We start from the raw sequence: 24,520 nt of genomic DNA, 5'->3' as shown, positions 1-24,520 counted from the left end.
CTGAATGCCTTTCCTCATTTCTCTGTGGACTCCTCGAAGTCCTCAGCCCCCAGAAGTTCACAGAGCACAGCTAAAAACTGTTTCAGGTTCATTCCCACTTGCTCACAGAATGTAGTAGTTCAGCCAAGACGTGCTGCCCCACTGGTGCTGCTTCACTGGAGCAAATCACAGCCAGAAATAAAGGCAGGGGCTATTTTTTTCTTCTCTAAGTATGTTCAAAACATGAATTTCCATGAGTTTCCAACATAAGACCTATATCTGCATGGTAAGTAGAGTCACTTTCACTTGCAAATGAGGTTGGATCTGCTAAAAAATCTGCTAATTTGCAATAAAAATAGCATCCATCTTTGCTCTGCAAATATACTCTCTTTGAAAACTGTCCCATTTTCAGAACTGCAGCAGCTTGTAGGATGGGAGAAAGGGGAAGGAGGAAATACCTTGCATTTGAAGTCACTTCGTATTTCTCCAGGACTATTTCACACACCTTTAGTCATTATGTTGCGTTTTGTGTTGTCACATTAATTTTCACAGTAACAGACTGATATAAACAGTGCGACTGCACTGCAGAAGCAAGGGAAGCTGGATTGATTGGGAGGGAGAAGGATTTGTTCAGACATAAATATCTCCTGCCATATTGAGGGGAGTTTAAAAAAAATGGCCAGCCAAGAAATTGCTTTTTTGTAGGAACGTTCTGTTTCTCTCTTTTTCCTATTTTTTTTTTTTCTTTTAATACATGCTTGAATGTGAGAGACCAGGAACAAGGGGAAAGCAAGTGGCTATTTAATGAGTCTGAGGTGCTGAATTCAACTGCTCTCTCAGAGGGTGAAACTGTGAGGAATGGGAGACAAGGAAGGTGAAGGGGTTGTGGAAGATGCTATTAAATAAGGAGGCCTGGTCATGTAAGGTCTTGCTGGGGAAACTGCTGACTTTCCTGCAGGTTAAATGCTCGAAGGAATTGCAGAGTCAGGCTCCTAGAAAATGAGGGCACACACCAAAAAATCAGCACCTCAGCACACAGCCAGGTGAGCACATCAGGTGCAGAGAGGAAAGGCAGAGCAAGGCCTTCTATCCCAAGCTCCCTGCAGCCCAGGAAGGATGCAGAGATGGCAGAGGGGAGCAGGTTTTGCTGTCCCTGTACAGCAGCACCTACGTGGCCATCACTTTTATCCCCTGGGGTTGCCCTGTGCAGCTCTGCCCACACTTTCCAGCACTCACATCTGCTGCCTTGGCAATGCTGTTTTTGCACTGCCATGGCCACTGGGATGACTTTCAGTGCAGGCTGGAAGCATTCCCTGGGCTCCCATGGCTTTTCCTTTAAGGGAGGAGCTGAGAGGTGCCTCAGCTTTGGAGCTCACCGAGTTCTCTGCTGGCACTTGTCACTCCTTGAGTATTTTGGGCTAGAGCTTGTGGTCTGGTGTAAGAAAATAAATCCGCCTCTGAGGAGCCTTGAAGAAAAGTCCCAGGATCTGATCAGAGGTTTTGCTATTAAGGATGGGATCAGTTGCAGCTCTGGGAATGCCTTGTTCCTCACACTTCTGTGCTAAGGACAGCTGGGATGGGTCACGCTGTCCCTTGCGCAGCATCTGAGCCTTGAACTGAGGTTTCCATTTGATATGGCCAAGTTTCTGACACCAAAAGCCTTGGGTGGAAACTTGCTTATGTCTGGCTGGTTGGCAGCAGGCAAAACTCTTAAAGGAAGAACAGCTAATTGCATATTCATAATGGCACATACTTGAGAAAAGCCCTTAATTTCTGCTGTGGTGGATCTGGAAATTCACCCTGTCCATGCTCAGCAGGATCCACCCCCAGTCCCTGAAGAATGTGGATCAAGCAGAGCTTTTTGGCCCTTTTCCTCTGAGAAAGAACCACTAATTTCTTCAGTTGGAGCACATTATTTTTTTTAACAAAAGAGCATGATACAGCTCTATACACCAGTTGGAAGCAATGTGATTTGTGTCATGAATACTAATATGCGTTTGACGGTATCCTATAAATTCAACACGTTCTGAAGAGCGTTAACAAGAGTTGTAGGAACCATACTTAAATTCTTCCCCTACTTTTTTGTCAATTAAAGGAAAAGGAAGCTAGTGAGAGTCTGTATTTGTATCCAAAACAAATATGGCTTGGGTCACGACAAGACTTCTGCACGCCGCGCTAGACCTGGGTCTACAGCGCATTCATTGATTTTTGTCTCTATGAATCACCCTAAAGCTATAGGCAACAAAAGCTGAAGCTATGTAGATGTGATTTCTAGTTCATTTGTTGTTCATTAGAAAGATTTTGTCTCTCTCATTTGCAGCACCCCTGCTGCTGCGTGTTCATTAGGAGAATGGAACGTATTCCAAATATTTCCTAGCTCTGGCAGGGCAGATGGTGGAAAGTAATTTTCCAAACTCTTCTGGAAAAGGGGAGGGGGGAAACACACCCAACTAACCCCAAGTCACCCCCTGCATGCCAGAAGAATTTGGTATTTCTGAGTGCAGACGTGCCATCCACTCTCTGTCTCTCTGGTTGTACAGTGCAGCGTGTCGGAGTGGTGGGAAGTGTGCATGAATGGGAATGTATCACATTACATGTGGGATGTTAGCAAGGCTGGGATTTTTTTTCACAGGAAACTGCATTTGCAAAGAGCACACAGCAACACGCAGAACCCTAAAAGATGTGTGTGAAGGAGTGAGCAGGATTCATTTCCCTAAATCTTCTGGGCAACCCAATGCCTTAGGGAATCCCAGGGAGACAGGACAGAGCCTGGGCCCCACTCCAGATTCCCCGTCCAGCCCTGTGCAGAGGCGTGAGGCAAACTGGAAGCTGCTCAGACACCCCATCCCCACCGCCTGCCCTTGGCCGGTGTGGGCAGAAGGATGTCCCAGTGCTCAGACAATGGTGGAGGAAACAGCTCTGGCTGCATTTCCCTCCTGCTCCCTGGGGAGCCAGGGGAGCACACAAGCCAGGGCCAGATTTAGCTCTTGGATGCACATGAAACATCCCTGTGCCGACTGCTCCCTTCCTGCGTGCTGGGGCTCTGGGCACGGCAGTGGAAGTGGAGCACACAAGGGGAACAGAGGGGCCGAGCCCGAGTGCAGCAGCAGAGCTGGGAACACAATGCAGGGGAAACAAAGAGCGGGGCTGTGTTTGCTGCCTTCCCGGGGCCATTCACTCCTCCTGCTTGGAGCCTGTTTCCTCTTTTCAGGAGCCTCTTGACCTGCAGCTCCCTCTCGTCAGCAGACAGACCCCAAAGCCCCGTGGCTGGATCCTAATGCCTCTTCAGATCAAACCAGCAAAGCACTCGGCACACAGAGCCCGAGCTGTGTGTTTGCAGCCAGCCTTTAAGCTCCTTGGCGCTGGCACCGGGGGTTCCTGTTTGTTTTCCAACTCCTGGGGACAGCAGTGGTGCTCTCAAAAGTCAGTACAAACAAACCAGGAGAGGCTTCAGGCAGTGCAGCAGAGCTTATCCAAGTGCTGCCATCCCTGGGACTGGGCTGTGCTCGTCTCATGGAAGGTGCCTCCAGCACTGAGCTGGGCTGTCAGCCCCAAATCTCACACAAAGAAACCTGGCAGAGCACAGAACTCCCTCAAAAGAAGGGGGCCAATTGACCCATCCATGCCAAGCCACTCAACTTGGGAGCAAGGTGCTCTGACAGCTGCTCAGAATCCCCATCAGATTTTCAAAGCTCGCTCTCAGTGATGGATTCTCAAGCCCCCTCTTTCTCCAGGCACTCTCACATTGCAGTGATGGGTGCAGGCGGAGGTGTTGGGGGCTCTCACTCGATTCATTTCATAAAATCACAGAATGGTTTATGTTGGAAAAGCCCTCTAAGGTCATCAAACCCAACCATTCATCCAGTGCTGCCAAGGCCACCACTAAACCCTGTCCTTAAACACTGGATTTACAAACCTTTTACACCAAGCAGGAGAACCCATCTGAGCTCCTGCTTGTCTTTCCTGCATCTCCATCCCCTCTCCCTAGCTGAGTGCTGGTTCCTACACGTGGTGCAGGCTCTGCAGAAGCATCTCAGAGCTGTGACCTTAAACCCCACTGCTCACTCACCCTGCACAAAAAACAGGGAGCATTCCTTCCCAAGAGCTCCCTGTGGGAGCTGCCTTTCCTCTCTGCTGGCCAGAGCTTCCTCCAGCCACGACTGTCCCACCAGCTGAGATTTGGGATTTGTGTATCCCACACCCAACACCCAAACCTGTGTTTCCCACAGCCAGGCTGAGTTTTCAACTCCTCTCCATCAGCTACAGCCAGTGGCCTTCAGAGATGAGCAGGGGCTGTAATTGATTCGTCAGGGCTCCTGTTAATTGGGCTTTGCTCAATTGTTGTGAAATATTTAGTTCCCGATTATTACGCTCTGGAGCCAAGGTTCCTTTAGGTAATTTATGCTGTAGCCTACGTATGTGTAAAAAATTTATTGCAATCATGTTTTTAATTAAAATGCATGCGATAATACTAAAAGCAGAGAGGGAGAGGGAGGGAGGAGAACACAGATTAAGTTTTTAATTGTTTTAATAGTGAGATTTGTTTCAGAGAGAACAGGGCATATTGGTTTCCTTGGAAACATTGGCGATGTATTAGCTGTATAAAATCTAGCATAAAAGATTTGAGAAAGTGAAGCCTTTAGGTTTTAACTGATGTTGTAACTCTTTTCATTTGGAAAATCAGATTCTCACATGTTCCTTGGAGTCCCAAAACGGTGTTTTATTTTGTGTTTTCTCTTAAACCTTAGAATTTATAATTTCATAGATTATCGGATTCATTAGAAATCCAAAACTGCAATAACAACAAGACAAAAAAAACCCCTTTAACAATTCAATATCCCTGATTCATACGATTTAATTAGATGTGCCTGTAAGTTCTCTTTGTGCCAAACAGTACCAGGCTCAGGCAAGACTCCACGTGATTTGAGAAAGAAGTGCAAAAAACTTGGCTTTTTTAAATGTTCCAGTAAAACTAGAGATTATTGGTAATGGACAGGGGTGATGTTTTATATACATCCTGTGTTATTTTATTGTACATCACCTGGATGTACAATATACAATGCACAGACAGTTTCAAGCTCAGGGAATCACTGATGATGATGATCTGCCCTCGCACAAAGTCTCCAAGGCCTCTGTTTTTGCTGGCTTGTATTTTAGGAACCAGAGGAGCCCCAGAGAGCCTCATCCCCAGAAACAGCACATCAGTTTTGGGGCTACACACTCCAAGGCAGTACAGGAGGTCAAATGTACATTTTAAGGGTGGTCTCATCTGAAGTTCAAACACTTCTCTTCACTCTCTTTGAAAAGCAGGCTCTCAAATTATCAGTTTTGTCTCTTTGTGAGGGAGGATTCAGCTCTCTGCAGCCAAGTGGGACTGAAACAACCACTTTTAATATCTGTGATTCACCTCTGAGCCCAAACTGTGATGATACAGTGCATCTGGGGATCAAATACTGCAGAAAAGCTCTCTTTGAAACAAAAGGGGGGAAAATAGACTGCAGATAAAGTACCAGATGTAGGATTTTGGACCATCAGAGAAGAGAATGGATGGCTTGGTTTTAGCATGTAAGACTAATCACTCAGTTGAAATCATTTCAGCAGCTGAGTAAATAGACTTATGGAAAAGACATTTATGGGAACATTTGTGTTCCAGGATCCTCCCTCTTTCCTAGCCCTGCCGTTTGTTTGCTTTTCTGTCTCGTTGGTGTCGAAGGCTCCCCTCTCGCAGGTTTACGAGGCAGCAGTGAAGGTGTCAAGCCCTGTGCAAGAGGGGCTCTGAGCTCGGCTCTGGGGCAGTGCCAGCAGCCTGGACAGACCCGGTTCGGACAGACCCGGCTTGGACAGACCCGGCTCGGACAGACCTGGCTTGGACAGACCCGGTTCGGCCAGTCCTGGCTTGGACAGTGCCGGCTCGGACAGACCTGGCTTGGCCAGTCCCAGCTTGGCCAGTCCGGGCTCAGACAGACCCGGCTAGGCCAGTCCTGGCTCGGACAGTCCCGGCTTGGACAGACCCGGCTTGGACAGTCCCGGCTGTCCCACCTGGGTGTCACCGAGAGGCCCCGGGGCGGTGTGAAATGAGTAAAGCCTAAAGGAAAGCAGAGTTTAAGGGCACGGACAGGGCAGGCTCGGCCTGCACAGGGAATGGGAGGACTTCATAGCCCAGCCTTGCTTGTCTGTCTGTCCTGCCTGGCCTGAGCCCTGGCTGTCCGTCTGTCCTGCCCGGTGGATGCAGGCAAACCCTGGCTGTCTGTCTGTCCTGCTCGGTGGATGCAGACAAACCCTGGCTGTCTGTCCTGCCTGGCCTGAGCCTGGCAGTCCGTCCTGCCCGGCCAGTGCAAGCAAAGCCCCAGCTGTCCGTCTGTCCGTCCGTCCGGCTGTGCCCGGCTCAGGGCAGGGCACGGTCACCGCCCGACACCCCGCAGAGGCAATGCCATATGTCCCTGCCTGCTGTGCGGACGGGCGGGTGAGCCGGTTCATGACCGGGGCAGGAAGCGCTGCCAGCGCCGCGACACACCCAAGGCACACACGGCCCGCAGCGCCCGGGGTCGCTCCGGCGGCGCGGGGCCCGCGCTGTCCCTTTAAGGCGGCGGCGCGGGAAGGCGCGCGCTGCGCCTTTGTCACGGCCCCGGGTCACGGCGCGGTCACGGCCCCGCCCCACGTGGCGCCGCCGCCCGCATGGCCGCGCGCCACGCCCCCTGCGCTGATTGGCTGCCTCGCGCCCCGCGGCCGCAGCCGTCACTTGTGATTGGCTGATCCCGCGCGGCCTGTGCCGGAGGGGCGGGGCAGCGCCCGCCCGTGACACCGGGGCCATCTGGGGCTGCCCCGCGGCCTCCGCGCCGCTTAAAGGGGCCGCGCCCCGCCGGGCCAGGCGAGTCCGCCTCTGGGGGCACGGTCCCGCTGGGCTTTCCATGCGACACCCAGGGCGCATTCCTGGGGACACCTCGAGTGTACCCCGCAAGTGATGGTGATGGTGATGGTGATGGCGGGAGGAGGGCTCGGGCTCGCCCTGTGCTGCCGCTGAACGGCGATTTAAGGCAGGAGCATGTTCAGAGCCTCCTCCTCCCGGAGTTTCCATGTGCAGGCGCGGAGGGGCTCCAGGGATGTGTCCCGAGGTGCTGCTGGCGCTGGGCCTGCCCTGCCCGTGTGTGTCCGGGCAGAAACACGCGGAGCAGAGCCGGGGTTGGTGTGAGCTCACCTTCCACGCGAGGAACAGCAGCACCAAAGCGCAATAAATGTGTTGTGACAAACCCGAGCGTGTGCAGTGTTTGTGTAGTGAGCGCGCTGGGTGTAAATGGGCATCAAACAGGGGCAGTCCCATCCAGGAGCTGTCGGCAGCTGCTCCAAAAGCTGCCCAGAGTGGTTCCAGTGCCTCCCAGCATCACTCAGGTACTCCCTCGGATGAGCCCCAAGTCTTCCTTGGCTGTGGCAGAGCTCAGGGTCACCTCTGCTTGCTTCCCAGAGCACCAAAATGCCAAAATTTCCCCTCTCCAAAATGCCTGCTGTTCCCTTCAGGAAAGTCAGGGATTATTTGATGTTTATGCAGTTAGGACTCTTGTTTTACACGTGCCATCCTGGTTTCCCCAGCACAAGGAAATGAAGTGTGCTCAGGCGGGAGCTGTGAATTCAGAGGGTGATGTATTTCCTACCAGTGCCTCAATAAAATCTAAAGGTAGGGTGGAGTCTCTCCAGTGATGTCAACTGAGTTATATCAGGCCCCAAATGAGAGAGAATGGCTTGGAAATATATTCTGTTGGCTTCAGTGAAAAATTTTCATTACAACAAACGCTCACTAACTTTTTATCCCTCCTGGTTGGGAGCAAAACCTCCTAAGTGGGACCCTTATCTGTTTCCCTGTCCCCGTGGCATTGTTCTCCTCTGTGACAGCAGAGACCTGTTCTAATTGTTGGGGAGAAAACCCGAGTTTCTGGTACCAAGCAGTTAAAAAAATAAACTTAAATTGAGAGGTTAGTCACCAGAAAGTGGAAACCATGTCTGGAATTGTTAGAAATAAGGCTTGCTTGAAAATAAATATAGAATTATTCACCATGGTAACTATTGCCCTATTGCGTTAGTGTGTATCGATTTAACATTAATCCAAAGACTAATGCTGTGAAATATTTGGACTCTTTAATGGACAACTGTTTAGTTAACAAAGCTTTGGGGAGTTGTGGAGTTTTTTTGTTTTGTTTTTCCTTAGGTTGTCTTGAACACGATTTGACTCTTAAGGTTCCTCATTTCTCAGATGGATCTTGCTTTTCCATTACATTTTATGAATTTATCCGTGGCACTGCACTATAATGATCTAAGTGATGCTGGAGTGTTACAGTGAGGAATAAAAGGAAAGGTTTGAATGTGACTGCACAGGGAAATACCTGAATTCTGCTCTGGCACTGAGTGAAATTACATTCCAATCCCCAGACTGATTGCCCATGTCCTTCAGTTTGCCCAAGGATCCCCGATGATCTCAGAGCTGCTGTGTGTCCCTTTCCACGGCTGCAGAGTCCCAGGGAGCAGCCTTGGCTCCCCCTGACATTTTATGGCAAGCCCAGGAAGCAAAGGGAGATCTCACTGTTCCAGACTCATCCTGGAGCCGTCTGAGGTGTCTCCAGGGAAAACATAAAAAGAAGTGGAAAAAAGCCCATCAGTGACAGACCACAGGAGCCAAAATCAACAACAGTGTGTTCTGGAAATGTCCCATAGATGAGCAGCACTCAGTGCTGGGACAGAAGCTCTGACAAACGCATTGGGCTGGAGGCTGGATGGTGTCATTACAAAGATCAGGGTGAAGCATTTAAGTTAGCTGATGTACTTTTAATTTTTACAAGCCCATCTGGGATGACTTTAATTATTTGTTCTTAAATCATGGTGGAAAAATGCTGATTATTCTGAAAGCCACATGAGTCGTTCAGATGAAATGGGGATGGTAGTAAACAGCATTTTTAAACCAGCATCGACTTGCAAACAGTTATTTTTTCTTTATTTTTAAAGAAGGTTGGGAAGATGTGAGAACTTGCAGCAGCCTGCACCTGAAACGAGAGCCTTTATCCACCAAAGCTTTGTGAACTTGTAAAAACTCCCCCTAGAACAAGCTGATTCATGGGGTGAGGGCGGGCTCCCCTCCCCTGCTGGGAGAGCTCCAGTGCAGCCTGGGCACCGGGCTCTGGCAGTGCCACAGCTCAGGCCACCCCATCTGCTGTCCCTGTGCCCAGGGGTGATGCCCTTTGAAAGGCAGAGCCGTGCCTGTCACAGCAGAGATTGCAGAGAAGGACCTTCCACTCATGGCACTGCCTCAGAAGAATAATCCATTGCTTGGAGCTGCGTTCACTCTCTTGAGACTGTTCTTAAAATCCAAGAATTCTGAATTAAACATGAACTGTGGCCACATCCTCGAGGCCAAAGAGGTCAGAGGGCTCGGCAGTGGTGGCAGGGCTGGTGCTGCCAGCTGGGATCTCACGTGACGTGGGGACACGTGCAGTCTTCACCTTGATTTATTTATGGCAGTGCTACGTGTTTTAAGTGCAAAGGATGGTAGTTGCAAGCTGGTAGGCTCAGATAAGCTTCCAGCCACCTTTGTTGGCTAATCAAGCAAGGTCCTTTGGAAAAGTGTTGCTAATATTCAACTACCAAGTGTTTTATACATAATATAAAGATATATTTCCAGATAAATGATAGTAAAAGTAGGTTGATTGATAAAGCATATCTGAAATGGAATTTGTCTTCAGGATTTTGACTGTGTGTATGCTTGGCTTTAACTTCCTTTAACTTACTTTAACTTCCCAGTGGCCAGTGGGCCCAGAAACATAACAGAGGTAAAATTTCTTCACATTTTCACAAAGTATTTCTAAAAATCTGACTGCCACAGAAGAAACTGAGCCCCCAGAAATAATCTGAAGGAATCAGGAGTACCCCTCCTGCATTACTGATGAGGGAACTGAGGCAGGGAACAAAACATAAAATAGGATTGGAAATGCTTTGTCTCCACTTCTAGCACAGATTTTTTTCAGGTAATTGTCCCTAATCTCCCTGCACACCAACTCCCACCTCTGGTGCCACTCCAGCACCTTCCCCTGCCTTTGGGAATGGCACTTGTTGGATTATTCACATCTGGCCAGAAGTGGAAGCACAAACTTCTCAAAACTCACTTCTATCCCAGCCACACGATCCTCTTCCGTGTTTCCTTTGGGTTAGTAATTGTTGGGAGTTACCATCTGTCAAGTGGCAAAGAGTAAAAGATTAAACAACCTGGCAATTCCTTGTTCCTTCTCTCCAGGCATTTTCACAGGCCTGGATGGGGCTGCAGGAGTAAAGTACAGGTGGGTATTTAACATTAGGTTGTAGTACTCATGTGGAAATAAATTTCTTTTCTGGGCAGGGAAATAAACCTTACAATGAGTGCCACTGTCTCTGACCCAAATTTTGAGACCATCCATCTTCTGTGATTGCTTCAGCTTTGTAGGAATGGAATTTCTGCTGGTTGGTGTCCTGTCCCCACCTCAGTACATCTTCCCAGCAGCATCTCTGGGGAATGCAGGCCTCAGATGCTCCCAAATCCTAAATCAGAGCTATCAACAGTTATGGGGAAATGTGCTGTCTTAGGAGATAACTGAAGCTGCCTTTATCTCCCAGTAACAGGATTCACCAAGTATTACAGCAGCTACTTCGCACTGCTGTAGTTAAGCTTGTTTCAGCATTTTCATTATAAACCTTTGTTTTCACAGGTTTATTTCCCAGGAAAAAAATAAAAATCTATCATGACTAAAGCTTAGCACACTGAGGCCTTAGGGAAGAGATGATGGTTTTTTCCTTTCACCTGTCTTGCAGTGAATGGGGTCACTCCATTTTTACAGCATGTGGTTTGAAACAAAAGTGGGAATGTGTTTGGAATAGTTCCTGAGCTCTGAGCAGCACCACTTCTACCATGGGAGCTAATAGTAGAATTTTCACTGAGCTCACTGGCCCTTACAGGTTTATCCCTCACATTTCTTTTCCAGTATTTCCCATTTTTCTGTCTGAAATGCTGAGCTGGGGGCTGTCTGTATGAAGAGGGTCTCAGTGTTATGAGGCTGGGGCTGAAGGGGGTCCCCACAGCTGGATGGGTGTTGCAGGATGAGCCTGACTTTTGTGTGCTTTTCCAGCAGGATACACAAATCCAGGTGCTTTTGGAGCCGATCTGCAAGATCCACTGTGGGTGGGGGGGTGCAGTAACATGGCTGGAGCATCTCTGGTGAGGAAAGGCTGAGAGAGCAGTTGGACTCACTAAGGGGTATTGAGAGGGGACTCATCAATGTCTGTAAATATCTAAAGGAAAGGTGCCAGAAAGATGGACCAGGCTCTGCTCGGTGGTGCTGAGCGATAGGACAAAGACACTACAAAACTGATGGCCAGGAATTTCCACAGAACATGAGGAAGAACTTTGTTCCTGTGCAGGTGAACGAACACTAAACAGATTGCCTAGAGAGGGTGTGGAATATCTCGCTGGAATATCTCGCTGGAGGTATTCCAGAAGCTGTCTGGACACAATCCTGTGCCTTGTGCTCCGGGATGACCCTGCCTGAGCCGGGCGCTGGGACAGCCGGGGAAGGGAAGGGAAGGGAAGGGAAGGGAAGGGAAGGGAAGGGAAGGGAAGGGAAGGGAAGGGAAGGGAAGGGAAGGGAAGGGAAGGGAAGGGCAGTCCCCGTCTGGCGCTGACGTCACGGTCCCGCCCGCGGCGGCGGCGGCGCGGCCGCGTCCCCGTGGCCGTGAATGAGCGCGGGGGGCGGGAGCGGAGCGGAGCGGGAGCGGGCGGGCCGCGCTCCCACCGCGCTCCCACCGCGCCGCGCCCCACAAAAGTGCGGGGCTGCCGCGGCCGGGCCCAGCGCTGCCGCTTCCCGGGCCGGAGGGGCGCGGAGCAGCCGCGGGGCCGAGCGGAGCCGCTGCCGGGGGCGCTGCGCCGCGCCGGGTTTTTTATTTCCAATTTCTGATCGCAGCTACATTTCCCTCCCTCCGCCCCCCCGCGCCGAGGAGGAGCCCCGGCTTTATGTGGTGCTGCCCGGGGAGCGCTCGGCGGCCGGGAAGTTCTTTGTGTCGCCGTCGCCTTCCTTTTTTTTTTTTTTTTTTTTTTTTCCCCTCCCTCCCCCCCCTTTTTTTTTTCCTTTTTTTTTTTTTTTTTTTTTTTGTGTGTGTGTGTGTGTGTTTAAATGTATAACTTCATGGGGCTGAACAGCACGGCCGTAGCTATTCAGCCCAATGTGTCCTGCACATGCAACTGCAAAAGGTCTTTGTTCCAGAGCATGGAGATCAGTAAGTACCGTCCTGCTGCTCCCGGGGAGGGTGCGGGAGGTGCCCGGGGTGCGGGAGTGCCCGGCGGCCCCGCCGCGGGCGGGGAAGTTCCCGCGGGGGCTCCGGCGGCGCCCGGGACCCTTTGGCTGCGATGCGCTTTCCCGGAGTGCTTTCCCCTCCTTCTGGTGCGAGCCCCGCTCTCTCATCTGTTGCCGCTGGGATGTCGGTGCGGGTGTGACACGGCGCGGGCCGGGCTGGCGGGGCTGCCCCGGATCAGCCTCCCCCGCCGGCAGCGGGGCTGAGACCCCCGCTCTTCCCCATCGCCGCTCCATCCCCGCCCGCGTCTCGCCCTTTCCCCGCGATGCCCCGGTGCCCCTGCCCCGCTCCCCTCCCTCCTGCGGGGGTGATGCTCGCAGGCCCCCGAGCCTCCTCCGCGGCTCTGTGCAAATCCCCCGAGCCTCGGTACCGGGGGGACACCGCGCTCCGGACACCCGAGTAGGGTTTGCGTTTTGGAACCTGTTCCCCTCGTCTCCAGCCCCTCGGGGGGTTTTGTTCCGAAGGGCGATTTGGGTTTTTTCTTTAATATTTTTCAACCCTCGCGGAGTAGCAGTGAGGGCAGTGCCTGACCTAAATATCCAGCACTTCTCTATGTGCTCTTTCCCTCTTGGAAATGAAGTGCATGGAGGTGAGAGAGAAGGAATATTAGTGCCGAGGGGAAAGGAATGAGTTGGGCTCTTTGGCAGTTTTAAGCAAATGGTATTTTCTGTAAAGGGAAGGTTTTCAAGGCATCCCAGACGGGAGTGTTGTCAGGATTGCACCCTGCTTAACACCTAGTTCAGTGCCGTGAAACCCAAACCCTGCTCGGACTAATGCAAAATTGCCCAAAAGGAAAACTTGGGAAAGAGTCTGGATTTTGCATATATTCCTGGCACTGCGACGGGGCAGGCTGGCGCTCGGTGCGTGCAGGGAGAGCCAGCTGAGCTGTGCCTGTTTCTGCTAGCACAGGATCTGCCCCGTTACCTCCAGCGGGGCTGCAGAGCATCTGTCCCTCGCTGTTTTGGATGGCTTTTGTCCAGTGTCATCTGCCTTCTCCTTCTCCAGCATATCCTTGTTTAATTCAGGTGTCTGAGTCCCGGAGAAGGTCTGCAGGCGTTTGTATACCGGGTACTAAAATGTGTTCATTCTGAATTTTAGCATAAACCATACCCTTTGTACTGTATGCACTTTTAATCTTGATTTAATCTCATTCGTGTTCAGACAAAACTAAGCTGGATTTGCCTGATTTTATTAACACTACCGGTACTGAATAGACCATTATTCTTCCCTGACTTTAACAGGCCGGGCTAGATGTGCATACCAATAGCAGTGTATAAATAATGAAGATACAGTTCTTTTTTTGTATCAGCCAGTTGCTGAACATAAACTGTGTCCCACGGAATCCCAAGGATGAGACTTTGTATCTGATCAAGGCTTGTGGTAAAAGTTGTGAATTAAAATGTTTCTTTTGAAGGAAAAGCTTGTATTACAGTCTAACTCTTGGCATGAGGTTTCATTGGAAAAACTCAGGCTTTCAATTTCACTCCTTGACTTTTTAGAAATAGCATAGTTTGTAGTTTTCCTCCCCATTTTTGTCAGCATGTGAAAGGCTTGGTAAGAGGCAGGTGCTGCTTATGGGCAGGGGGCTGTGAGACAGGGAACAGCGAATTGCAGGAGACCTTGCCTGGATTCGGATGGGTGCTGTGGGAGCCTCGTGCCTGATGCTCTCCACGTCCTTCCCTGGCTTGTCCCCTGCCCTCTGTGAGCTCTGGGATCCTGACACTCGGGTGCTGAGTCCCCATTAGCTCCTGGGAGCCTTGGACAGAGGTCCCTTTTTGTTGCCCTTCCTTATTTCATGTTGGGTTAGTTTTCTTATCGCCGATGTTATTATTTATTTCCTGCTGATGGCGGGCAGCATTTGCTCACCTCTGCTACAGGAGAGCTTTGGTGGCACTACAGGGGCTGTTATCTGATCGTTCCCTCCACCTGGCTCCGGTGGAAAGGGCAGAGCTGAGCCTCCCTGAGATAAATTCATTCCACAGCATTTTTCCTCCTCCAGTCGCTCGATTTTGTGTATCTTTCTGATACGACTTTGAGAGAACCTCAGAGCAGCCACCACCAGATGCTCCTTAATTTTCCATCCAAAATTTTCAGTCAGCAGGCAGGAACGCTTCGGGAAAGTGGCACGGGGAGGAGGAACACGCCAACTCTGATTTACAACCCTCTAAATAGGTTAACTGTCCGAGCGATGCCCAAACCCCTTTTCCTCGCAGGCTTTATTCCGTATGGCGGCTGCGGCGCTGCGGTGGAGGAAGCAGCTGCTTTCTGTGTGTGGCGCTCCCAGATTAGGATTATAAAAGGGTTTTTTGGGGGCGGGGGCGCGAGTCTCGCCCGCCGCCGGGCTGGAGTGCCAATACGCCGGGCGGTGCTAAGCAGCCAGACGTCTGCAGCAGTGGGCTCTAATCGCCTGGGCTGCGTGAAGGAGGTCAGGGGTGACCGGCGTGGCGGAAGAGGCTGTAAATAACTAATTATTTGGCGCGGGGAGCGGAGCGAGGCGCCGTGGCTGCCTCCCCAGCGGGCACCGGCACCTGCCCGCTGCGGCTCCCGGGGGATGCGGGTGCCAAGGCGGGGATCTCCCGGGCACCTGGGGGCGGCTCTCGGCAGGGCTTTGCTCCTGCAGATGCTTTGGAGCGTTATCCGAGGTGTTTGGGATTTTTGGGAGGCGTTGTTGCATCTCCCAGGAGATCCCAAATGCAGCACCGTGCCCGGCTGGGCCGAGCGAACCGTGAGAGCAGGTTCCTGCCCGAGCCAAGACTTCTAGGTTTTCACATTCTTTGGATTAATAACAAACCAAATGCATATGGCTCAACCAGGGATCACATCTCCTTTCTGCTTTCACACTGCTTTTATGACAAATGCATTTCTTTCCTGACATTGTCATATGGCTTATTCCAGGGCAGAGTGGATAGGAACCACGTGTTTCTTTATTCCCCCCAAAGTTTTCCTTGTGGAGGAAAGCCAGAACTGCTCCCCGTGTTTCAGCAAGTCCAGAACTGCTTGCACAGGGGATGTTCAGTTTGTGGCATCTCAGTTTGCCCTCAGCCAACCCGGGGAGTTCCCTGTGTCTGGCTCTGGTTGTGTGTCTGTGACAAGCTCTGCTTTTTGCTGAGATCAGCGTCCCAAGGTGTGATCCTGGAGGTGCAGAGTACAGCTGGTTTTTGCTTCTGGTGGCCCAAGAGCTGTCTGTGCGTGCCCTTGGCCATCCCATCTGCAGTCCCAGCCCTGTGGGTCCCACCTTTCATACCCAAGGAAAGGCCTGATTCCCTGAGCCTGGAGAGCAGAGGGGTCCTTGTTAAAATTACAGTTTATTTTGTGCCCTCAGGTAGTGATTTTAATCTCAGTGTTTTATAATCGATGTCAAATGGGAGAATGAAAAGACACAGAGGGGGAAATGCAGGGGAAATAGTCAAACTTTGTTTTTTTCCTGTGGGTGAACACCTGGATTATGCTGTGCTGCACAGCGGGCCCGGCACACGGCACCAGAGATGATCCTGTACCACCACAGGTGATCATTTATAATGCCAAGTGCAGGCAAGACATGGTTCATTCTGCCTTTTCAGTCAGTGTCAGGGTGTTTTCAGAGGAGGGTGTTTGCTGCAGAAAGTCCTGCTGCTTTCTGCCATGGAGGCATCCTCCACCCCCTGAATGTTTGTCTCCGTAGTGTGTTTTGAGATCCTGGTTGTGAGAACACCAGAACTGAAGGGTATGTGGGGAACAGCAACCCTATTCCTTTCCTTAAAGCCAGGAATTCCCAAGGTAGGGTCTGGGATTATCTCTAAATTTTTGGGATACTGAATTAGCTGCTACAACTGCTTCCTTTGCAAATGGAGAGAAGAGCACCCACCAAACACATTTGCTGTTGCTCACCAAATATACTAATAATTTTAGATTTCCCAGGCTGAAGTTGGTGGTTTGATAAATCCAGTTTTAGAATGAATTTGTAAACCTAAATTATGAGTGGAGAGACAGGAGGAGACCTTTCCAAGGGAAGTACCAAACTACATGGTGTCATTAATAGAGGGTAATTACAATCCAGCTCCTTTCCTGAGTAACTCGCTGTACAGTCATGTCTGTCGGTGTTGTTTCATTCAGGTTGCAGCAGCTGTCAGAATTTGCTAAGCCTAATTAGTGAAAAAAAAGGTAATTTATTTGCAGTGGTGTCTCATGTGAAAACTACCAACCGGTTTGCTTCCTGGAGGGAGATCCTGTACTGGTGTGTGGTTTGTCTTATCAGATCCCTCCTGCTCTCTGATACACGGTGCATCTGCTCCTGGCAGGTGTCATCAAAGTGACAAAGCCTGGCTGGAGAGGATGAGGAGAGAGGTACAAGGGCCACTTTGTGCAATTAAGTGCAAACTCGGTTCATGCCGTGAGCACACTCCCAGACGTCCATAAAGCACAGGAATCATCGGTGTCGACGGGGATGTTTTTATGCAGTGCTCTTCCTGTCTGTGTGGCTGAATTGCTGGGTGATTATTTTATAACTATTTTGGGAGGCAGGAGGTAGGTCACTCGGGCAGGTCCCAGGTGAGGAAATGCATCCCAGACCTGCTCCGTCTGTGAGCGGCGCAGCCGAGTCCGGGAGGAACAGGGAGGAATTCTGTGACAGCAGGATCTGACCCCTCATCTCCATCGTCCAGAGCTGATCAGTGGCTGCTGTGTTGCTGCTTGCTTGCTGCAGGGAATGCAGTAGTGGTGTGGGAGCTCCTCCAGGAGCGATGGGTGAGTGTGGGGTGTAGGGGAGCAGGGTCAGCGCGATCCCGGTGCTGAGCATGGGAACAGCTCCCTGAGTGCCAGCTCCTGGAACCTGCACACGGTGCTGAGAGCTGGAGAAACCCTGCACACAAGACCTCTGAGAACTGGAGAGACCCTGCACACACTCACCACCGAGGGCTGACAAGTTTTCCATACTTGAGGAGGTCTCAGGGAGCTGTGTGTGTGCGCACGCAGACATAAACACATCCGTGAAACTTAATTTAGTAATGCAGGAAAGTGGCTCCAATGAACTGGTTGATGAAGCAGTTGGTAACCAGAGAAAGGAGTTGTGGGGTTTGGGCTTTTTTATTGTTTTGGGTTTTTTTAATTATTATTTTTTTTTAAAGCAGATAAATTTCAGCTGTAAGAATTTATCATTCAAATCAGAGGATTTGGGGAGCTATTGAGAGTAAAGAGAGCTTTGATGATTTGGCAAGGAATACAGATTCTAAGGCAGCACTTTGATCTGCATTTTAAATGCTTCTTTGTAATGACAGTTTCCCAATTTCTTTTCTCATTTTGAGTCAGTTTTGCAGAGGTATGTTTTGAGAGAAAATAGTAACAGCACACATTATTCTTGTTGGCTTTGGAGCCAGCTAGAACTTGTAGTTCATCCCAGATCTTTTGGCTACCGCGGTAAATTTATGATTGCACCAAAGAGGAAATTAGTAAAGATGTTAAATATTATCAAAGCTTTGCAAATCTTTTGAAATCTCTCTGGTGTGAAAACTAAACTTGCATTAGCATTTCTGCTGCGGTGTGTTGAACAGTGTTTATCCAAGCATCCACCTAATACTGCACATTCCTGATTTAGCTTTATTTTCCTTCTGAAGGACACACTGCTGTTTAGCACATGCATCCTTTTAGTCTTGCATTGCACATGAAACCTTGGCTCTAATGACAACCCTACTGGGAATATTTTTCCTTCCCCTCTATCTACAGCACCTCCTCAGATAAACTCTTGTTGGAGGGAGAAGGTTGTTGGTGCCATGTTCATATACAAGAGAGCTTGTTGCATTAATTGATGTAGTATGGAGAGGTGTAGGAATTGGGGATTTTTATTAAGGTTTTAATTTAAATTTTCCATAGCATCTTGAATCCAGTTTGGGGAGAGGTTTATACCTCTCGTTCGAAATCAGCAGCCTCAAACATGAGAACGAATAAGCAGGTTTTCCCAAATTGGTTTAGAGCTGTGTGGCAGCTCCTCTGGTGCTGGTTTTAGCCCGTCCTGAGCTGTGGCTCTGGTGAGTTGTACCAGGCTGGCAGTTCTCTGCTTATGGAGCAGGTGTGTAAAACAGGGCACACATTTCATTTGCAAGGTAAATTGACCTAGAAGTTGGGTCTCAGTCGATGCAAAGGGGACTGGTAGGCCTTAGATAAACAGTGCTGTATGAACATTTGACTTGCATCCCTCCCAAACTGTCAGGGACTGTTCTCAGTGGGGCGTTATCCCTGGGTTTGGGTCTCTCTGGGACAGGGTGCTGATTTGGAGCATGTGGCTCTGAGACATGTCAGTCATCCATCCCACTCAGAGATGGCACAGCCAGGGCACTGTCTATGTTCAGGCTCAAGCTGACATCAAGTCCACCTTCACTTTTAGATTTTTTTTAAACTAAATGCTGCTATTTCACTGTAGAGCAGTGCCAAGGCTGTAATCCATCAGTGTCCCCTTTTTCTCCAGGTAGTCAGACTTCCCATTTCTCCCTGATTCAGGACTAGGCTAATGCTCCATTTAGAAGAGGGTGTGTTTTTCACTGTGTGTGGTGTGTGTTAGCGTGTCCCAGACTGTGGGTTACGTAAAGACACCTTGCACATCTTTGGAAACTCGCCTCACAAGTTGTCAGTGTTGGTGGATGTCCACAGTGCTTTCAAGTGGTTCACACATTTGTGTTTGGTGTATTCAGTCTCGCACATCTCTTTAATAAAATGCCTCAGACTGGGTAATTTTTCACTTGCAGCATATATTCAAAAATGTGCAGTTAGAAAGGCAAGTGCTTTTGTACATGGCAATTCTCTGAATTATTCCTGAGACCCTGCTGATGCCTGCAGAGCTGAGGGATTGTGCCTGTGATGGTTTGTGCTCTTCAGCAGGTGCAACAGGATTTCCCACATTTGCAAACTTGGCCCCAGCAACTCAGCAAAGCAGAATTTAGCCTTGGCGAATGAAAACTGATTAACCCCCAGGCTTGGAGCATACCAAGGATGAAAAAAGTTACTGGCACAAAAATCAAGGCTACTTTTCAAAGAATATGTGCAAGACATGGCTTGGGGATTTTTTTCCATCTCTTCATTCTGTCCAATATGTAAAGTAGCTGGTTTGTTACTCTAACCCCCTACAAATGATTGTCAGTAATAATTCTTTAAAACTGTGAATCAACTCTGCATGACTTTGTGCAAATAGACTGAGTAATTTCTTTGTTCTTTTCTTCTTACTTTGTAATTGGAGTCTGTAAAAGCCCAAAGGTTTGGTCTTGTGGAAAGCATGATTCATTTATTGGTGTCTGTGCCGACTAGTTATCTTTCAGTAATTCCAGAGTGCTGCTACAAGCCAAGAGTGATTCATACATGGCTAAGTGCACAAACAAATGGGGTCATGGCCATCTGCAGAAACTTTTCTAATCTATTTATGGTATCGGAGAAAGAAGTGGGTGTATTAAGGATGATGGAATAGGTGTCAATTACATTAGTGACTGTAACTGGTTAAGTAACGCTCACCATTACTCAAAACCACATCTGCTCCTTGCTGAAGATCACACCAGCAGGTCCTGTTAAAATGTTAACACAGGTCTGATACGAGAGATGGATCGAGTGTCCAGCTGCCTCGCCATCCTCACAGCTCTTCTGCCTTCCTGGAGGTTCAGACAGAGATCAGGAACTTGCCCTGGGAATATTTCTAGTGGCAAGGTCTGACTCTGCTGTTGCAGACCTGGGTCATTGTACTTGGTCTTATACTTAATTTGGGTTGATGATCAGGGTAGGGTTTGTCATTGTCACACCAACATCTCATGGTGCTGGTCAGGTGGTCAGTTTTCCTTCCAAATGCACCTTCAGTGGTTTAAAATCTTGAGGGAAGATGACCAGCATCTTACAAGGTGGTCCTTCTCTACTTCTGTTCCTTTTCACTAATTGTGAGAATTAATTCTCCCTTTGTAACTCTGATAACAAAACATCCCTGGCTGCAGCGGTGTCAGAGTCGCTCTGGTGAGGTTTTAGGCTTTTGCTTTGGGGGACACCATTTGTTCCTGCCCTGCTCAGGGGTGGAGGAGCTGGGCCCAGGGCAGGAGTTGGTTGTGAGAGAGTTTGAGACCAGTGGTAGGAAACAGCAGGGCAAGAAGCACTCCAGAGGTGGAGGGTCTCTGGTGGGCTCCCTCTGGATCCCTGACTGCCAGAACCTGGTCTGCATGCTGCAGCTGCTTTTGCAGCTGAGATATGTGCATCCAGCAAGTTGTTGCCCTTGCAGAGCATGGAGTGGTCTCACAGTGTGCTGGAAGTGTCCCATGTCAGGATGGATGAGTGTTGCTCATGATGAGGTCTGGAAGTGGCCATGGCCTCGTCTCCCTGAGCCCTGGGAGACCTGTAATGTCACTGCTCAGTTTGATTTCAGAGGACTTGACTGGAACACAGAGCTCACGGACTCCAATTTCTGTAAACTGAATTTAAGCATCGGCACTGGCCAAAAATACGGAAGAATTTGGCAATGCGTTGTTGTTGTCCTTTCACTGATGTTTTGAGCACTCTGTTCTGCTGCACCCTCACTGCACATGTTCTTGTGAAGGGACACGAGGCCTGGCTGACACCCTGAGTTCTCTGTGGAGGGGGAAGTGACCCAGACTTTTGCCCAAAGGACTGATGAGCCTCTCCTGATGTCTGAGCAGCTTTCTTCTCCTGCCCTTGCTTTACTTAAGTCAACAGATTGTGTAAGCCACATGCGAGATTTACCTGCAGGGCAAGTGGGAGAGCAGCAGTGCCATTTGGATGAATTCCCAAGAGACATCTAACCACTGAGTGTTCAGACTCACATTTCCAAGCCTGAGTCCTACAACAGTCCTGAGTCTGCTCGTCGCCTCTTCCATCCGTGGCTTTGGCTGCCGAGGACGAGTCCCAGGGAATTTGCCAGCTGCAGCCACTGGCTGGCAGCTCCCCTGCGGGCTGGGCTCTGTGCTGAGCAAGCTTGGAAATTCTCCCCCTTAGTGGTTTCTGTTTAATGTTATGATTAATGTCGTTATTTCTTACAAAAACAAAAGATCCCCCCAAAGCGGAGCCTCCCGCACTGTTCCCACGGCGCTGAGGGTTCTTAGGGCTCACCCTTGGAGCCCTGCACTCTCTCCACGGGCTGAAACCCACAGCTCTGCAACTGAAATGACCCAGGCTTGGGCTTGTCCTTGCTGCCTGTTCCAGGCCTGGGTTTCCTTGTGCTTGTCACAGGTATTTGTGCAATGAGACCTCGAGGGTCAGTGGTTCTCGGTGTCCCTTGTGCTGGCTTGGCTGCAAGGGCTCACTGAGGGCAGATATCTTTCCTGGAGGAGCAAGTCCTGCTCTTTCTGTGTTGTTTTCATTATTTCCACCTTTATTCCACTTTAGCAAGGGTGATCTCTTGGCTTCAGTTCCTCAGAATAACATACACAGATCAGGCTGCTCATCACTGAGCTCTGCAAGTACCTTGTCCTGCTAAGTGCTCCCTTTAGGACGCTGAAGAAACAACATGATTGATGGGCACTTGCTTCACACAATTCAGGGAAAAATTATCTCAAATTGCAATTATTTCCCATGTAATAAGCAGGAATCTAATTTTTGTTGTTACACTTACATTGCTGTAATGGGACTTTGCTTGAATGGGAAGATGTGTTCTCAAATTCGCTGTTTTCCTCTCCAACTGCACAGACACGCTCAAGGTGTGTAACATTTAATGATACTGATCACTGGTGTGTAATGCAATCAGGGTTTATGTTTCTCTAGTGTGACTTATTGCTAGCAGTATATACACACACTGCACCTTCCTCAGCTTTTTCTGGGAATGCAGGTGCTGGCTGTCCTGTCAGCAGATGAGCCAGAGATGGGCTCAAAAATAAGGAGAGGCGGTAGAGGTCTCGAATGGGGGTCCTGTGCGAGGTGCAGAACAAGCTGCAGGGTTACAAACACGTTCTATCCTGCTGATGGCTTTTAATCCTCATTGTTCTCATGGGTTTTCTTGATAAACACACTTCTCAACCTCCACTGAGTTGCCATCCAGGCCTGAATTGTAAGGAACAATAAACATAATGGACAGACTCAACTTAATAGATTTCGCTACGAGCTTTTTATTAGTGCTGCTTTTTTTTTAAAAAAAAAAAAAAAAAAAAAAAAAGAAAAAAGAGATGACTGCATTTATTTACTTGAAGTGCAGAAAGCACCTCTTTGAAACGCCTGAGTGGGCTCAGTTCAGCTGGTGGCTGTGCAGTGAGGGAAGGATCCATCCTGCAGAGTGCTGACTGGTCTGGAATGGGTTAACAGCGCGTGCAGATGTTCAGGAATTCCTCTTTTGACTTGACCGTGGGGTTTTGCTGCTCTTCAGAGCACAAGTGCACTCCAGTCTCAGCAGGTTCATGGGTTTGGAGATGCCTTTCATCCTCTCCCGTTCTTGCTGCGTGCTCGGGGAGGGATCACGCCGTGTCTTGCAGCCACGTGTCTTCCTTGAGATTTGCAGACCCACATAAAGCATCCATTAAATTAAGCAAAATGGCCTTTAGAAAGCTACGTTTCAAGTGGAAGAAATGCTTTATGTAACGTAGGGGTATGTGAGGGGACCTAAATACAAGCTTAAATTGGCTGTTACGAAAATAGGTATAATTGGGTTTTTGCACAGTGATTTTACAGCTTCTGGGTTTAATGTCCTGATGAAATCCTGCATCCAGTCCACGTGCAGCCGAGGAGATGGGGGTTGAGGAGCCTGAGTAATGGGACTTGTTCTAGGAACAGCCTTGCCCTCGATTGCAAAACTGGACATACCTGTCATTTGTGAGGCTCTGCTGCGTCTGAGAGGTGTCTGGAGTGGTGATTCCCTCTCACCTGTGTTTGCCCTCCGGTCTCTGCCCTCAACCGCCCTGTGTCAGGGCAAGGGGCATCTCTGACCCTGGCTGTAACTGCTTGCAGGTGAAAAAATGCAGCTGTACCCTCCTAGCTGGGCACGTGCCAAGAGCTGCAGCTTTGTTTTCCAGCCAGATCAATGCAGTTCGTTTAAGTCGTTGGGTAATTTAGTAGCTGGAGGCACTTCTGTGGGCTTGGCGTGAGAGCGGCTGCTTGGCTTCCCCCCTCGGGAGGGCTGGGAAGGGTTTCCCTCTGAACCCAGGCTGCCCCAGCTGCATCCGGGCACAGGTGATGCTCTGGGGTCATTGTCCAGCCATGCTGCGATCAGGAGCCTGAGGAAGTGGAGGATGTCACATTTTGACCCTGCATCCTCGTATTAATCCCGATGGTTTTTCCTGTTTTAATATTTAAAGCCTTTCCGTTCTTCTGTCTGGAGAGAGATAGTTTTGGCTCTCCTGGGTAAGGACTGACACATCCTCTTTTGGAAAGCTTGTCCCAAAGCAGGTTTTCTTCATAAAAACCAAGGTGCCTTCGAATCCTGTTGGTAAGAATTGGAAGAATGGTGGTTTTTTTTATTTGGTCTATCTTCAACCAGTTAGGCCTGAGAGCCAGTTTCCTGTCTAGCTTAGGTCTTGAAAGGATGAAAAAAATCTGTTGCTTTCCTTGGGGCCTCTCAGCTAAGGCATGGGAAGAAAGGCTGGTACTGCAAGACAGGATGGAAAAAGCTAAGATAGAATTTGCTGCTTCTTTGAAAATATCCCTTTTTAATTGTCTAAACAGCATTTCAAAGGAAATCTCTGCTCTTCTCTATCTTCTTCCAACATTATAATTCTATATAATCACTTTTCTTTCTCTAAAAGAATAGACCATGATTTTTTTTTTTCCAGAAGGGAGAAGGGATAAATTCCAGATGTTGCTGGGATACACTTTTTGCCTCTGTTTAATGTTTAGTGGCTTTCAGTAAATATGCTGCAAGAGGTGGGGCTGGTGTTCTTATTCCAGAACAAATAATCTACAACAAATCCCATCTGCCATTGGGTGTGACCTGGTGGGGTTAGAGCTGATTCTGCCAGAGGCTGAGGCTGGCCCAGGTGCTCCTTTGGGTCACTTCACGCTGCCCTTCCCACCCCACTGCTCCATGAGCACAGGGGTTGGATCCCTGGCAGGAGAATGGGCACTAAACTGGCACAGAGCATTTTTGGGAGCAGCTCTGCTCTGCAGGCAGGCCTGGCTGGGTGAGGGCTGTCACGTCCTGCCTGCTGTGCCACGTGTGATGCTGGGTTTGGCAGGGCTCTGCTGCCCAGCCAGGCTTTCTGGTGCTGGTGCTGCTGCCCAGCAAAGAACATCCTGCACCACTGTGGGGCTGGAT

At 49.5% G+C, this 24,520-nt stretch overlaps 1 protein-coding gene across 3 annotated transcripts in view; it reads left to right on the top strand.

The window, feature by feature from the left end:
- The first annotated feature begins 11,877 nt into the window (after positions 1-11,877).
- Positions 11,878-24,520, top strand: part of PMEPA1 (prostate transmembrane protein, androgen induced 1) — a 43,934-nt gene continuing 31,291 nt past the window's right edge. For all 3 annotated transcript variants that reach the window (XM_033074894.2, XM_033074893.1, XM_033074892.2), the window contains exon 1: positions 11,878-12,258. In XM_033074894.2, coding sequence (XP_032930785.1) covers positions 12,156-12,258 — 103 coding nt within the window. In that variant the 5' untranslated portion in view covers positions 11,878-12,155. The remainder of the gene's footprint in view (positions 12,259-24,520) is intronic.

This window comes from Catharus ustulatus, chromosome 17 (assembly GCF_009819885.2).
Source record: "Catharus ustulatus isolate bCatUst1 chromosome 17, bCatUst1.pri.v2, whole genome shotgun sequence".
NCBI lineage: Eukaryota > Metazoa > Chordata > Aves > Passeriformes > Turdidae > Catharus > Catharus ustulatus.
The sequence above is the reverse complement of the archived record's forward strand: the minus strand, read 5'-3'. Positions and strand labels throughout refer to the sequence as shown.